This window comes from Gorilla gorilla, chromosome 12 (assembly GCF_029281585.2).
Source record: "Gorilla gorilla gorilla isolate KB3781 chromosome 12, NHGRI_mGorGor1-v2.1_pri, whole genome shotgun sequence".
NCBI lineage: Eukaryota > Metazoa > Chordata > Mammalia > Primates > Hominidae > Gorilla > Gorilla gorilla.
Window position 1 is genome coordinate 38,985,781 of NC_073236.2, and position 16,734 is coordinate 39,002,514.

General features: G+C 46.0%; 1 protein-coding gene across 4 annotated transcripts in view; it reads right to left on the reverse strand.

The window, feature by feature from the left end:
- Positions 1-16,311, reverse strand: part of TBC1D8 (TBC1 domain family member 8) — a 142,513-nt gene extending 126,202 nt beyond the window's left edge. For 2 of the 4 annotated variants that reach the window (XM_055378429.2, XM_019020792.3), the window contains exon 1: positions 15,968-16,304. In XM_055378429.2, coding sequence (XP_055234404.2) covers positions 15,968-16,094 — 127 coding nt within the window. In that variant the 5' untranslated portion in view covers positions 16,095-16,304. Of the gene's footprint in view, positions 1-15,967 lie in introns of all 4 variants that reach the window. The other 2 variants (XM_004031511.4, XM_055378430.2) reach the window with 2 other exon arrangements.
- Positions 16,312-16,734: the final 423 nt, after the last annotated feature.

The following is a 16,734-nucleotide window of genomic DNA, read 5'->3' on the forward strand; positions in this document are numbered from 1 at the left end:
AAGAAACAAGAAAAAAGAAAAAGCCATTTTTACAGTGAGATACACATCTTGTCAAAGAGAACCTTCCAGTTCTACAAGAGGCTCTCCAACCCCTTTTCTCCTCAAATCTAAATGTTTTATTTGGCTAAATGAAGACAACCAAAAGGCTGAAAGACGAAACAACATCTTCTTAGTACAGACCTTTTTGTTATAAGCCATCTGAACAACAGAAAACAGAATTGTAGCTCAACTAATAAAAAAAAAAAGTGCCACCACCAACCTCACCTAACAGCAATCCCCCATGTAATATACCAAATGTAGGCGTGATCACTGCTGGCCTCACCTGACTGTGAAGCCACCTCAGATGTTCTACGTGGAGGCGCAGTTGGCGTTATGGAGCAGGTCACGTGAATTCATCACATTCAGCGATATGCACTGTCCAAACACAGAGCAGGGAACAACAATTCAAACCAACTGCCCACCATCAGGGAGCACAGGCCCTGGCCTGAGTTCATGGAAGGGCTGGAATTCCCCAGGTCTCTAGGGGTCCTCACTTCCCAGGCTCTCCTGATAACATGAGCAGATTGCAAAGAGACAGGTAGCTTGCTGATTTCTGCAGTCGTTTTTCCCTCAAGCAATGTTTGTTCTTCATGTTGATTTTGGAACCTGATTTTGTTTGGATGATTGTCTCATACAGGTCTCATGTTGAAATTTGGTTTTTTGGTTTTTGTGTTTTTGAGAAGGGTCTCATTGTCACCCTGGCTTGGTTCACTGCAACCTCTGCCTCAGGGCTCAAGTGATCCTCCAACCTCAGCCTCCCAAGTAGCTGGGACTACAGGCAGGCACCACCACGCCTGGCTAATTTTGGTATTTTTTTGTAGAGAAAGGGTTTCACCATGTTGCCTAGGCTGGTCTCCTAGACTCAAGTGATCCGGCAGCCTCTGCCTCCCAAAGTGCTCGGATTACAGCATGAGCCACTGGCCTGGCCTCACGTTGAAATTTGATCTCCAGTGTTGGAGGTGGAGCCTGGTGGGAGGTGTTTGGGCCATGGGGGTGGATCCTTCATAAAAGGCTTGATGTTGTCTTGGTGGCAATGAGTGAGTTTTCACTCTATTAGTGCCTATAAGAACTGATTGTTAAAATGAACCTGGCACCTACCCCTACCCTCACCATGTGATCTGTGTACACAGGGGCTCCCCTTCACCTTCCAACATGAGTGGAAGCTTCCTGAGGCCTCACCAGAAGCAGATGCCAGGACCATGATTCTTGTACAGCCTGCAGACCTGCAAGCCAAATAAAATTCTTTTCTTTATAAATTCCCAGCCTCAGGTATTCTAAAGGACTGAAAGAGAACCGAATCCCCACATTAACAGACAGCTACATAATACTGGGATTAAACATGGTCCAATTTGGAGCCTAAGTGAGCATCAAAGCCTTCCTTTACCTCAAAATTCTAAAGGAAGCTACAGGTTAAAATAAAAACACACGTGTATGCACACTTGTGCATACATACAATTTTGGGAACTGGATTTACGAAGATCTAGTCTGACCCTTCACTCCAGCCAAACCCTTGCCATGGCTGAATCCTTGATGATGAATGATCACGAGCTATACATTCTGTAAGCAATCTTAATGCCTTGCTTACGTTTCACATTTATTTTTAATTATAATAACAAAACAGCAATATAAGAGATACTCAGAACCCATTTAACTCTCTATGCTCCCATGGTGGGTAAAATACCTACATCTCCATCTGAGGCTGCGCAATGCTCTTTACGCCTTTTTAAAGTGTTTCTGTCAAGCAAACACTGTTTTTCAAGCGAGAAAGCCCAGAAGCTTTCTAAACCATTCATCACTAGGCTAATTCTTTTTTTTTTTTTTTTTTTTTTGAGACAATTTGGCTTTTGTCGCCCAGGCTGGAGTGCAATGGCGCGATCTCGGCTCATCACAACCTCCGCCTCCCAGGTTCAAGTGATTCTACTGCCTCAGCCTCCCAAGTAGCTGGGATTACAGGCATGTGCCACCACGCCCAGCTAATTTTTGTATTTTTAGTAGAGACGGAGTTTCACCATGTTGGTCAGGCTGGAGTCGAACTCCTGACCTCCAGTGATCCGCCCACCCCAGCCTCCCAAAGTGCTGGGATTACAGGCGTGAGCCACCACGTTTTTGAGACGGAGTCTCGCACTCTCGCCCAGGCTGGACTGCAGTGGCGTGATCTCGGCTCACTGCCAAGCTCCGCCTCCCGGGTTCACGCCATTCTCCTGCCTCAGCCTCTCGAGTAGCTGGGACTACAGGCGCCCGCCACCACACCCGGCAGATTTTTTGTATTTTTAGTAGAGACGGGGTTTCACCGTGTTAGTCAGGATGGTCTCGATCTCCTGACCGTGTGATCCGCCCACCTTGGCCTCCCAAAGTGCTGGGATTTGAAATGACTTTTAATCTGTATAGTCCTTCTGGAAATAGATATTTTTTGAATTCTGACAGTATTATTTCTAACAAAATACTAAATACATCTAAGCTGAGAAACATACTGAGTGGAGTCAGATTCCTACCAGCATTTACCCCAGACAAGACAGTACAGGGGCGTCCTACATGCAAGCTCCATGTGACATGAAATGCCAAACCAGTAACATTACATTTTTAAGCTGCCACAGTCGCCTCAAAGAACTCTTTTTGCCAGGTGAAAACATCACTGTATAGTGCTAAGCCAACAGACTTGGGTTCTGTATGAGTTCATTCTCTTACTGCTATAAAGAAATACCCGCGACTGGGTAATTTCTAAAGAAAAGAGGTTTAATTGGCTCACAGTTCCACAGGCTGTATAGGAAGCATAGCTGGAGAGGCCTCAGGGAGTTTTCACTCATGGCAGAAGGCAAAGTGAGAGCAGGCATCTTCATATGATCGGAGCAGGAGGAAGAGGGAGAGGGGGAAGGTGCTACACACTTTTAAAGAACCAGACCTTGGGAGATCTCTATCACGAGAACAGCACCAAAGGGGAAATCCACCCTCATGATCCAATCACCTCCCACCAGGCCCCACCTCCAACACTGGGGATTATAATTTGACATGAAAATTGGGTGGGGACACAGATCCAAACCATATCAGGTTCCATTTAAATTAGTTAATTGTTTTGGTGGTAAAAGAAAAAAACATTATCCTTTACTATTCACATTTGTGACACTAAATGTATGGGGAGCTTTCCCATACCAACCAATTCTCCAACTCTCCAGACGCCACCTGGGTGTTCCACAATTCCATTCAATTCTGACACTAACTACCTGGAATTAGTGCGGGTTAAAGGCTCGGTCCCACGAGACTGGCCCCATTTCAGACGCCAGTCACAAGCCCAAGGCTGTCACCTGCACTTCCGACCAACCAGCTACAAGTCAGGGGTTCCCATAACTCCATCCTCAGGTTTGATAATTTGCTGGGATGGCTCACAGAAACACATTTCCCAGCTTATTATGTAATAAAGAATATGATCAAGGATACAGAAGACAGCCAGATGAAGAGATACACAGGGCGGGGTGTATTGGAGGGGACGTGGCACTTCTGTGCCCTCTCTGGGTGGGCTACCCTCCATGTGTTCAACAGCCCTGGAGCTCCCCAAACCCGAGAGTCCAGGGATTTTTAAGGTGGCTTCACCACCACCACCTGAGCATGACTGATCATTAATCTCCAGCCCCTGCTCCTTCCCAGAGAATGGAGGTGGGGCTGAAATCCCCAAGCTTCAAATCTGTTCTTGCTGGTGACCAGTCTCCATCCAGGAGCCCACCAAGAGTCACCTCATTAGAACAAAAGATGCTCCCATCACCCAGGAAATTCCAAAGGATTAGGAGCTCTGTGCCAGGAACAAGAAGCAGAGGCCAAACAAGGAATACATTTCTTAATATGTCACAGGTAGACAGAGACAGATTCTTCCACGCATTTTTTTTTTTCAGTAGTGAGTACTAACCCCATTTCTAAAACAACATTCCTCCGGAACTGGCTCCTGAGGTTCCCTCACCTGGATGAGGTGAACTACTCCCTCGACCTATTCAAATCTTTCCCCGGCCCGTCTCAAGACCCAGCAGCTCGGCCCCAAATCTACAACACTTGTGGATCCAGCATTCAACAGAGACTCCATTCATTGACAAATAATAAATATGTATTCAAAAACAAAAACAAACAAACAAAAACACACCACCACATCCCACCTTGAGAGAGCTGCCTTCATCCGCCATCCCTACTTCCTCGCCACCCTCCAGTCTCCAGCCCGCTCCCACGCCACATCTGCCTGCATCCAAGCTGCTGTGGCTGAGGTCTCCAAGGTCTTCCTAGCCTTTTCTATATTGCAATGCAGAGCAGACCCCTCCCTCCTTCTCACATACACTTCCTCCTGGCTTCAGGGAAAATACACTGCTGAGGCCCTCCTGCCCCTTGCCCATGCCTCAGTCCCCTCTGCCCTTTCCTCCTCTACAGGCCTTTCTAGACAACTCCCAGGTATCCCACACTTAACTTGTCCAAAACAGACTCTCGGAAGCCTCAGGACCTTTGCACATGCCATTTCCTCTGCTCAGACGGCTCTTTTCCCAACTTCTCACCAGCTACCACCCTCCCGCACACCATGCAGGTCTCAGTGGAGATCACAGCTCCTCAGAGACAGCTCCCTGATGTTCCAACCCAAATTCATTTCCTTCTTATTCTCTCTCACATCCCCTGGCACTCACCACCATTGATAACTCAGTGTTTCATGGCTTAGTATCACCCCACAACCACGACTACAAACTCCACCTCTCCAGACCATAAGCTGCATGACAGCACAGGGCCTGGCACTGCTGAATAAAATGCTCTTTGGGTTTCTTTCTGCTGCTTTATCTACAAGTAATTTCATTGATTTAACCAACATATCTAGAAAACATAACAGTGTGAAGCATAAAACCTCCCCCACAGCAAAAACTTTCATTATTTTTATGCAATCGTTGCTACTGTTTTGCAGGTTAATAAACTGAGACCCTACAAAGAGTGGGTTATGGTCACAGAACCCCTCTTTAAAGTTGAGAAAGAAGACAAAGATCATGAGCTTGCAACTCTAAACCTATTTCCTCTATTGAGAGAGGGAATAAAATCCAGAATAGATATCTTTAATTTCAAATAAAAGTACCGGACTAAATTAGATTTCTGAAATTTAAAACATTTCTGAAAATAGTTTTAAAAGCTTCTGTAAAATGACACACCCCACGCATGCTAGACATTTTGAAGGCTAAATATAGCACACTGAGAGGACAAATAGCTGACACACAGGCGTCCGGGGAAAATCACGGCCCCTGGGCAATGAGGGGACAGAGCTTCAACGTCTTCCTGATCGCCACTACCCAAACAGAGTTGCCCACCAGAAAAAATGCCAAGCTCTCCCTGAGTTTAGATTCTGTCTGCATTATATCAACGTTACAGGTACGTGTCAATCAGCATATAATTCTGCAAGGCTCATGAGAAACACAAACAGTCCCCTTATTCCTTGCTGCTCCCACTTACCAACTCCCCAAAGGCAACCTCTTCCAACTCTTAATGGATTATTTTTGTATCCACCTTCACATCTCCAAATAACACATCTATATTACTACTTTTTTTTTTTTTTTTTTTTGAGACAGAGTTTCACTCTTGTCGCTTGGGCTGGAGTGCAATGGCACAATCTCAGCTCACTGCAACCTCCGTCTCCGGGTTCAAGCCATTCTCCTGTCTCAGCCTCCAGAGTAGCTGGGATTACAGGGATGCGCCACCATGCCTGGCTAATTTTTGTATTTTTAGTAAAGACGGGGTTTCACCACGTTGGCCAGGCTGGTCTCAAACATCCGACCTCAGGTGATCCACCCAACTCAGCCTCCTGAAGTGCTAGGATTACAGGCGTGAGCCACCGTGCCCAGCCTACTTCTTGGATATTTAGTGTAGGCATTAGCTGTCAACTTTCAGAAGTGGAGGCTTTAGCTCCCTTTCACTGACTACCACCCGAGACCCAACACTCACACCCCAGTTATGCAATAATTTCAGTTAGATCGTGAGTCAATATTTACATTATTATAACTACAAAAACATTAACAAGAGCTGAGTTTTGCAGCAAAACTACAGTACTTTTTCTACCCCATACAACTTTTTATTTTCCCTGGAATTAACAACTATCCCAGAATTTCTGACTTACTCAGCTTTCCATCTATGGATAATCTATCCACAAATTCTCCCCTGATGTGCAGATCTTCATTCAATATGTGCAAACACACTTTACAGTCTATCACTTTCTCTTCTCCTAGAAGTTGTCCTGCAGCCTCCTGCCAGGCTCCAATCTAGACTGAACGCTGGGTTGGGGGAGGGAAGAAGAGAGGTTCTCACTGACATCTCAGGATTTCCCTTCACCATCATCTTAGAGATTCCCCTCCAAGCAGCTCTTCTTAAACAAGTAACAAAAAGAACAAACTCTGAAGGAAAAAGATCTTGCCAGAAAAGGTCTAGGTAAATTAATTAATTAAAACAAAAGGGAAAAGACTGATACATCTGACTGCATGAAAATTAACAATGTGAGTTCTTCAAAAAACCTACAATGAAAATAAAAAGCCTGACTTTAAAAAAAATACATACAATTGAAAAAGAATACAGAAAAACCACACATGAAGGTGCACACACACACACACACACACACACACACACACACGGCTCATAAAAAAAACTAAAAAAAAGATAAGCCAACAAAAAAAATGAGCAAAAGACTCAAGTATTTCTCAGAATGAAAAACAAATACTTAATGAACACATAAAAATATTCTCATCCCTATTAGTAATAATGAGAAATAGTATTTTAGTGGTTCTAAGATACTATGTAAATACCTACCAGATTGGCAAAAAGTAACATCTCTGACAATATCAAGCATTAGCAAGGATGTGCCACTGTGGGAAGTTTTTTCTTAGAGACAGTGGTCTCACTATGTTGCCCAGGCTGGACTTAAACTCCTGGGTTCAAGCAATCCACTAGCCTCAGCCTCCCAAGTAGATGGGATTATAGGCATGCACCACCATGCTCTGCTTGGAAACAATTTGGAATTATCTAGAAAGGTTGAAAATACACATAGCTACGACCCAGTATTAGGGCTGTTCACAAAAGTCCCAGTTCTCCGTCAGAAGAGACCCTTGCTGACCCACATTGAATATACAGCATGACAGAGAAATAAATTTCTGTGTGGGGGTGTTTGTTACTGCAGCATAACCTAACTCATCCTGATGGATACACCCAACAAGGTCACTCATAGAAATATTCTCTAGAGAAATGTATACCTGTGTGAACACTATAAGAAAATGTTCACAGCAGCTTTATCTACTAAAACTACTACAACCCAAATATCCAAGGACAGGAGAATGAATAAATAATAATATATTCACTCAATGGATTACTACACATCCATGAAAATGAATGAACCATGGCAGCTACCATGGGTCAAAGTGAGAAAAACATAATGCAGGGGGTGGGGTGATCAAGTGACAGAAAAATACATAAAGTATGAATAAAAGTATATTTTGTAATAAAGTTACAAAAACACACAAAACTAAACTGTATTGATTAGGAATACATATAAATGTGTTAAAACTATAAAGAAAAGCAAGTCAGTATTAACACATAATCCAGGGTAGTGGTGCCTGCAAGGAAGGGAGGGAAATGTAATCAGGAAAACACAGAAGGGGTCTCTCAGGCATACGATATACTCTTATTTTTTTACTTACAGGTGGTAGATATATAGTGTTTGCTCCATTACCTACAACTTACCTTAAATACTCTTATGCACACCGAAAAGTTCCTAACTAAAAAACAAACCACAAAACGCAGTACCTTTTCATAAGGATATCTTATTAAGGCACTGTTTATTTTATTGTTGATTTTTCTTTCCTTTCCTTTTTTTTTTTTTTCTTGAGACGGAGTCTCACCCTGTCACCCAGAGTGGAGTGCAATGGCAAGATCTCGGCTCACTGCAACCTCCGCCTCCCGGGTTCAAACGGTTCCCCTGCCTCAGCCTCCCAAGTGGCTGGGATTACAGGTGCCCGCCACCACACCCAGCTTAGTTTTGTATTTTTAGTAGAGATGAGGTTTCACCAAGATGGCCAGGCTGGTCTCGAACTGCTGACCTCATGATCTGCCCACCTCGGCCTCCGAAAGTGCTGGGATTACAGACGTGAGCCACCGCGCACAGACACCTTTCCTTTTTTTTAAAGTAAAAAGCAGGAAGCAGGAAAATAATAAAATCCAGTAGAATGAAAGACTCACCAAATGTTAAAGAATATGGATGACTCAAATTCATACACATGTGTTTGTTGGCTGGTGATACACTAGAGGAATAAGTCTGGTTCTGTATGGAATCATTTACATCAAGGTTACCAATAGGTAGTTCTTCCCCCGCCGCCCCTACCCCTTGAGAGGGTCTCACTCCAATGTCCAGGCTGGAGTGCAGTGGTACGATCACAGTTCACTGCAGCCTCAACCTCCAGGGCTCAGGTGATTCTTTCACCTCAGCCTCCCAAGTAGCTAGGACTACAGGCACACGCCACCATGCTCGGCTAATTTTCTGTATTTTTTTGTAGAGTCAGGATTTTGCTATGTTGCCCAGGCTGGTCTTAAACTCCTGGGCTCAAGCAATCCACCCACCTTGGCTCCCAAAGTGCTAGGACTACAGGCGTGAGCCCCCTTGCCCAGCATCAATAGGTAGTCCTAACAGCTGGGCTGGTTCAGCCACAAACTACTGCTAGTCCTTACAGCACACAGCGCTGGTATAAGACACTTAAGAATACCACTCTATTATTTACTCCTGCATTCTACATAATTTCCATTTCCAGGATGATACACACAAAACACTTCTCAACTGCACAGGCTCACATCTATCCATTTTACTTGATATGTACAACTTGATATCTCCTACACGACATCTACATGAAGTTTGTACTTGATCCCCTCAAGATTGTACTACTTGATGCCTACATCCATGTATTTCACAAATATTTATCAAGAGTGCTCTGGTGACAAGAACCATCAGCACTAAAGGCACAGGAGAGAGGGGCACAGACCTATGACCTCCCTCCTGGAGCTCAGGATCTGGTTCACCCTAAACAGACAAACCCTCAAAGAGCCTCTTCATGACTACAGTGGTGGGAGTAGGGGAAGGGTCAGGTACATCTCCAGGAAGTGGAGCTCAGGCGGAGCCCCAAACGTTCACAAGAATTAGCCAGATGCTTGGGGGTGGGGGAGGAGACAGCCATGAGGGGCCTGGGAGAGAAAAGTGCCAACATGCTGCAGGGTCTGTGCTTAAGAGCAGAAGGGGAAAGAGAGGCAACCCAAGAGGTGGTTCAGGGGCAGCGCCTGCAACCCCCAGCAGTGATTAAAATAGGCTCACGGCTGCTTTTTAATACCATTGATGTTAAGTTTTTAAAATAGGGGGAAAAAATCCATGCTGAAAGAATTACCAGATTTACTTTCATTTTAAATAAATTCCTCTTGGCCGGGCACGGTGGCTCACGCCTGTAATCCTAGCACTTTGGAAGGCCTAGGCGGGCAGATTGCCTGAGCTCAGGAGTTCGAGACAAGCCTGGGCAACAATGGTGAAACCCTGTCTCTACTAAAATACAAAAAATTAGCCGGGTGTGGTGGTGCGTGCCTGTAGTCCCAGCTACTCAGGATGCTGAGGCAGAAGAATCGCTTGAACCCAGGAGGTGGAGGTTGCAGTGAGCCAAGATCACGCCACTGCACTCCAGCCTGGGCAACAGAGCGAGACTCTGTCTCCAAAAATAAAAATAAAAATAAATAAATTCCTCCTTTATCCAGTGCCACCTAGAATGTGGAGTCAAGATAATAAAATCCTTCTGCCTTCACTTCTACTAAATGAATTCTTTACAAGCTACCAGCCTCTCAATAATTGTCAGCTCTTCCTAAGGAGTTCCAATTAGGTGGAAAAGGCCACCCTCCAGTATCCCACCGCCTGCACAATTTGTACCTTGTATTATCTCCCGGAGTGACACAGTCCGTGCCTTGTTTGATTATCTCATTACAAATACATTGCCCTTATTATGCTCTCACTAAATGCAACTCTTGGAAACCTCAAGGCTTTTATTAATAGATTATCAGCCCCTAAAGATATATCAGTTATTTAACTTAATTTTTCAGATGTATGATCCTAAAATCAAACTACTTCCTTTACTTGTGGTTTCTTCCCTATTACGCTTTTAAGAAAAAATACCAAAGCACGTAAGACTCTGGAGCCAACATCTGGGACTTCTATAGAATGCAACAGGCTGCCCTGTTGAGTCAAAGACTTTCACTGTTGGAGGAGACAAAATTCGCCAACAAATTCAGCTATATGAGCAGGACTCCAGCCAACCTCAGACAGACTAGCCAAGAAATGCAACATCCATGCTGGACTTCATCAGTTTCCAACCTTCTGATAAGAGTCCTTCTGAGCAAGCCTTGTAACCCCACATGAATCCTTAGCCTGTCAGTTTCACCTCCCCCAGTCATTAGGACACTCTTCCAAAGGCAGTAGGTGATTCACTGGAGGCACAGCATGAGCACTCACACTCAACATTTGAAACAAGGTGAAGCTCCCTTTACTCACTACGATTTAATGTGGTGAGAGGAGCCGTGTGCCCAAATCCTATAAAAACACCTTTCTCCTGAGCAATTCTTAACCTCAGCTGTTGTTTAAATATTTCATCTTTTAATTACACATATTAAATACTGCACTAATAGGTAAGTGAATGTTTCTTATGTCCTTCACTACAATGCAAATGTTTTTACACCTTTATTCTCAGAAGCCATTATTCAGTTTTTTTTAATTGTATTTTGCTTTTCTTCTGTCAAACCTACCAGGTGCCAAGCACAATTAAGCCCTTGATGTATACGGTTTATTTTAATTCTAAGCCTTATTTTAATCATAACCATTATGCATTGCTGATGGGAATGAAAAATGGTACCGCTGCTGTAGAAAACAGTTTCTAACCCTCCAAAGTAAGATTCATTATTGTCCCTTTCTTAAGGCTGAGTTATAACTAAGGCTCAAAGAAACTGGATAAACTAACTCAAAGCCTCTCAGTCCAGATTCTTAATGAACAGACTTACTTACCTTGACTCCAAAGGTTGTATTTTACACTATTTTTCACTATACCATACTTCCTCCCTTCACCCTAACTGTTTAGGGAATCAGCCCATCACTACTACAAATGCAATGACAGGAACAGGGACTTAAGGTAACCATGTTGCAAAGCAGAAAACATCAATATTTTTTCAAATTACAACTTTTAAATTGTCAGCCAATTTAAGAGAAGAATTGCAAGATTATACAGGAATACATGCAATAAAACACTGAAAAATCAAATCCTTCAGAGGACACAGCTGGGTGGTGATATTTGTTATTTAGAGTAATGTTTATTCCACTCACTATTTTTTAATTATCACACTGTAATTGTACATATTTATGGGATACAATTTGATGTTTCAATACTCATATATGTTACATAATTATCCAATTCGGGTAGTTAGCATATCCATCACCTCATGCAATTATCATTTCTTTGTGGTGAGAACATTCAAAAGCTTCTCATTCTCATAGCTATTCTGTAATATACGGTACCACCACAGTCACCCTACTGTGCAAGAAAACAGCAGAACTTACTTCTCCTATCTAACTGTAACTCTGTACCTGTTGACCAACCTCTCCCTATCCATTTTCTCCCATCCTGGTAACCACTGTTCTACTCTCTGCTTTTATAATACCAACTTTTTAAGATTACACATATAAGTGGGATCATGCAGTATTTGTCTTTCTGTGCCTGGCTTATTTCACTTAACACGATGTCCTCTTCCAGGTTCATCCATGTTGTTGCAAATGCGCCAGGCACAGTGGCTCACACCTGTGATCCCAGTGCTTTGAGAGGCCGAGGCCGAGGCAGGAGGATGGCTTGAGGTCAAGAGTTCAAGACCATGTTGTCGCAAATGACAGGATTTCATTCTTTCGTATAGTTGAATAGTGTTCTGTTGTATATATCTCACATTTTCTTCATTTATCTCTTGTTGGACACTTAGGTCGATTCCGTATCTTGGCTATTGTAAATGGTGATGCAATAAATACAGGAACGCAGGTATCTCTTCAACATACTGATTTCATTTCCTTGGAATATATACCCAGTAGCGGGACGGCAGGATCATGCAGCAGCTACATCTTCAGTTTCTTGAAGACCCTCCATACTGTCCTCCATAGTGGCAATATTAACTTACAGTCCTACCAAGTGTGTGAGCGTTCCCTTTTCTGCATATCCTCACCAACACGTTTTTCCTTTGTCTTTTCAATAATAGCCATTCTAAGAAAAACATTAATTAAATAAACAAGTAATAGCCATTCTAACTGGAGTGCGGTATTTCCTTGTGGTTTTGATGTGCCTTTCCCTGATGATTAGTGATGCTGGGCATGTTTGATGTACTTGTTAGCCATCTGTATGTCTTCTTCTGAAAAATGCCTATTAACATCTTTTGCTCATTTTTCAATCCAGTTATTAGATTTTTTTGCTCTTGAGCTATTTAAGTTCCTTATTAACCCACTCACTTGAAGTGCTTCAGAGACCCTGGGAGAGAGGGCAGCAATGTTGTGTGTTCTTTCTCTGCACAGTCTCTTTCCCACATGCTAACATCTCCGGGCTCTTTGTTCTCCCAGAGTTGGCTGAACTTGTTACAAGAGGTTGGAGACTGTATCAAAGTGAACACTGTATAATTTTATTTCCTTTCCAGAGTAGCAATATCACTTCTGCAAGCAGAAGTTTGGAAACATCTCATAATCCTGAATTCCGCCATGCTATGCTCTAACCTGAGGAAAAGATGGGCACCTCCCTAGTAGTGCTCAGAGCCCAGGAGGTAACAATGGCAGCCACATCTGTGCCCGCCCTTTCTGGCCACCAGAGAAGTTAGTGTGATGATCCATCCCCCTCAAAAGAGGGAGCTACAAAAAAAGACTGGAGGAAACAATTGCGTTTCCCACCCACACCCCTCCAGCTTTCCATAATGGTCAGACTGCCAGGTAAACAGGAAGCTGAGAAGATACAGGGGTTGTTCCTGTTCCAGGCAATCAGTCCAAAACGCTGGGCCTCTACTCCCACCCAACTTTTAAGAAAAAAGTGGGATCCATCATCCATGCCTACAGTCACCCATCCATTCATCCTACAAATGTTTCCTGAACAAATATGCTGGGTACTATCACAGGTAAATACCTGCCCTCATAGAACAGGCAATTTAACAATGAAAAAAATAAATTGGTATATTTTAAGAGAAAGTGAGAAGGAACTATGGAGAAAAATAAACCTGGAGATGTGAAGAGAGGGAGAGAAAAAGAGAGAGAGAGCATGTATATGCATGTATGTAAGCAGGAGGGCCGATTTTAATCCTCAAGGAAACAAAAGCTGATAGTATTTCTGAAGTTAGGCAATTAAGATTACTTCAACCACCAGATCTCCTCTGTCTAAACTCCTACTAATACAAATTCAGCATCACAATAAAGGAAAAGAGATGTTTATTGATTACTGCTCTCTTACATTTTACTTCCAATCCCCCTTAAGCCACCACTGCTTGCTTCCCTCCAAACAAAAGTCTACAACCTGCCAGAATGTGTATCACTGTAGCCCTCATTCTTTTCATAAACTCAATCCAGGTTTTAAACTCTTAAATTGCTAACAATCTGCCACATTAGAATTGCACATTTTCCAAAAACCGCCACCACCACAGAGCTGCCCTGTGTCCCATGGGTCTTGACTTTACCACAATCCTAAGTGGCCCCATGAAGACCAGCCCCCCACAGCACACGTGGCAGGTCAGCACTGCTTCATCGGCATTGGCTTCCCAGCTAAATGCTCAAAGGTAAAGTGTCTGGCTGCACATGTCATCCTTTTCACAATCAACAGGGTCTCCAAGAAATACATCAAGTGTCCTCTTTTTGTAGACTTTTCCCTCTTTATGGTCGATCTTGTTGCCTTTAAGCATAAGAAAATTCTGCACATTCACAGTAAGTCCAAACCGAAGTAAATATCAAGAAATGCCAGACCCACAGGTATAATAATAATATGGGACCTGCTTGATTTTGGAATGAAACAGGGAGGGAATTCACTGAGTTCATCACAGAGAGACTCTGGACAACAGAGTCAGAAACCCTCTGGACAGGAAGCGGGCTTGAAGCCCGACCAGGCATCCTATGGCCAGCTCTGCCCTCCGTGTCTGGAACCATCTCACCCACTAACTAGATGGTGAATCGGCTGAAGGTAGCCGGCCCTCACCGCCTGCTCTCGGGCCTCTTTCCAGAGCAGCGAACAGAGTATCCTGCATATGTGCACGGAACTCAGTGAATGAATGAGTGTTTACGGGACAAACTGTCCTTATGTTTCTCACTTCACAAATCTTCAGGCCTTGTCCTCACTCTCTACTAAATGAAACATTTATAGACCAGGAACCCTGCTAAATGCACCATAAATAAAGATACACTGCCCTCAAAGAAAGGGAGGGACAACAAATTCCTGCCTCTTCGCCTCTTCCCAGGGCACCACCCACCTCCATTTCCTGAGAGCCTGGGCACTAAGCACCAGGGTGCGTCACGGGGCCCAACAAGGCCACTGTGGCCCCTGTCTCCTGCACAACTCCCTCCCCCAAAGCTCAAAACAGCTTCTGGAGCAGGCCCACGTGCTGCCCAAGTTGCCCAAGTTGAGTCCTTGTTGCCACTCAACAGGACCACTGGTTACCAAAGCACCGCCTCCGTCCAGAATCCTAACTACCTTCTGCCCCTTCCATGGGGAACCCTCAGCTGCCTACAGCTCCCTCCATGCAGCAACCTGCCAACTCCCACCCACTCACCCGGTCTCAGTGTAAGTCTGCACTCCTCTAACAAACCCAACCGCCAGCTTTCTCAGAAGCTAAAGTCCAGCAAAATCCAGTTCCTTTGCACTTGGTTCTGCGGTTTCCAGGCGTGTTAGTACATCTCCTACCAGACTCAACCTCAAAAAGGCCTTCCCTAGACTGGTCTGAGAGCAGAAAGAGCCGCCAAGCACTAACCCGGGGACCTAACCTAGGTCCTTTGACCTCTCTCTGGCCTCTGTCTTCTCCTCAGTAGAACAGGAACGAGACAGGAGATCCAAGCTCTCTTTTATTCCGATTCCAAAATTGGAAAGAAAAATATAGGTCCTCTAGATACAAATGAAAAAGTCTAATTGTTCCTTCACTGACCTGTTTAAACAGGTGTCCTAGCTACTGCAAGTTGGCGTCAATTTCAAAGAGCTTTGGAACAAAACTTTTAGAAAAAAAATGCTTTGTTTTTTCATCAACTTTACGAACCTGGGTTTTTTTTCCTATCATTCCTTGTAAGACACTGAAAGAGAGGAAAAAACTGGTCTGTTCAATTTCTCTACTGAGATCACGAGCTTGGGATTCGCCCACCCTCAGTTTCCCCTCCGGGCGTGGAGACAATTCCCGCTCACCGCGGCCTCCAAGAGCTGCGCCCCGCGCGCATCGCCGCGCGCCCCCAGCCACGACACCACCTGGAGCCTCCGGCGCCTCCAGATGGCCGAGTCCGGGCTGGCTCGGCGCACCCCGCTGTCACCTGGCCCCGCACAGCAACCTCGCTGCTCCAGGGCGGCCCCGCTCCCTCCGGCCCCGCTCCACCCGGCGTTTCTCCTTCGATTCCCAAGCCGAGTCCGGCCTCCAGCTCACCGGGCCAGGCGGCGAAGACACCTGCCTCGCCCGGAAAACGCACGCGCCCGGGAGCCCCCTCTACCACCACCTCGACGGGAGCCCGCGGGAGAAACGCAGAAAAAAGGAAAACAAGCCCGCGGCAGGGCCGTCCGGGCCCCGCGTCTCCCAAGAAATCGCCTCTGGCGACGCAGCCCGGCACTGGCGGCCGCGGGCCCGGCGGGGTGCGAGGCCCCGGGCCCGGCCGCCGCGCCCGCCCCGGCGCGCCCCTTACCGGTGAGGCGGCCGCCCCCCTCGCCGTGCCCTCGGCGCCGCTGCAGGATGAAGTAGCAGCTGCTCTTCTGGGTCACCCAGAGCTTCAGCGCGTTCTTCAGCAGCACCTCCTCGGGCTTGAGCCACATCGCGGCGGTCCGGCCGCGCCCGCCGGCTCCAGCTCACATCTCCCCGGCCGCCGGTCGCTGTGAGCCGAGCCCGCTCGAGAGGCGACGGCGGCGCGCGGGTACCACAGCCCGGCCGGTGCCCAGCGCTCTGAGAGCCCGCGGAGCGCAGCAGGCGCAGCTCGCCCCGCGCACCCAGCGCAGCCCTCACGTGGCCCCGCCCCGCACCCGCCCCTGGCCCCGCCCCAGCCGCCGGCCCCGCCCCCGACCGCCCCTACCCCGCGGCTCCCGCGGCGCCTCCCGGGTTTCCGCGTCCCAGGCGCTCCGGCGCGCAGTTCCGGAGTGGAGGGAGGAAGTCCAATCCTGCGCCAGGCTCCCTCCCTCCCGCCCCTCCGCGCTCCCAGGGGGAACTCGGGAGAGCCGCCGTCCCTGACCTCGACCTGAGACGTGGAGGAGGGACAGGGAAAAAGCCTTCTTCTCGCAGCTGCAGGTTGCCCCACCGAGGGCATTTTTCCGCACCGAGGGGGCGGGGGGCAGAATGCACGCCAGAAAACCTAAGTGCGCTGGGTTTAAAATAGCAACAACAGCAAAAATTACAAATAACCAAAAAACAGCATAAGAATTAAAAACAGTTATATTCCAATGTTTTTAATACTTGGTTCAC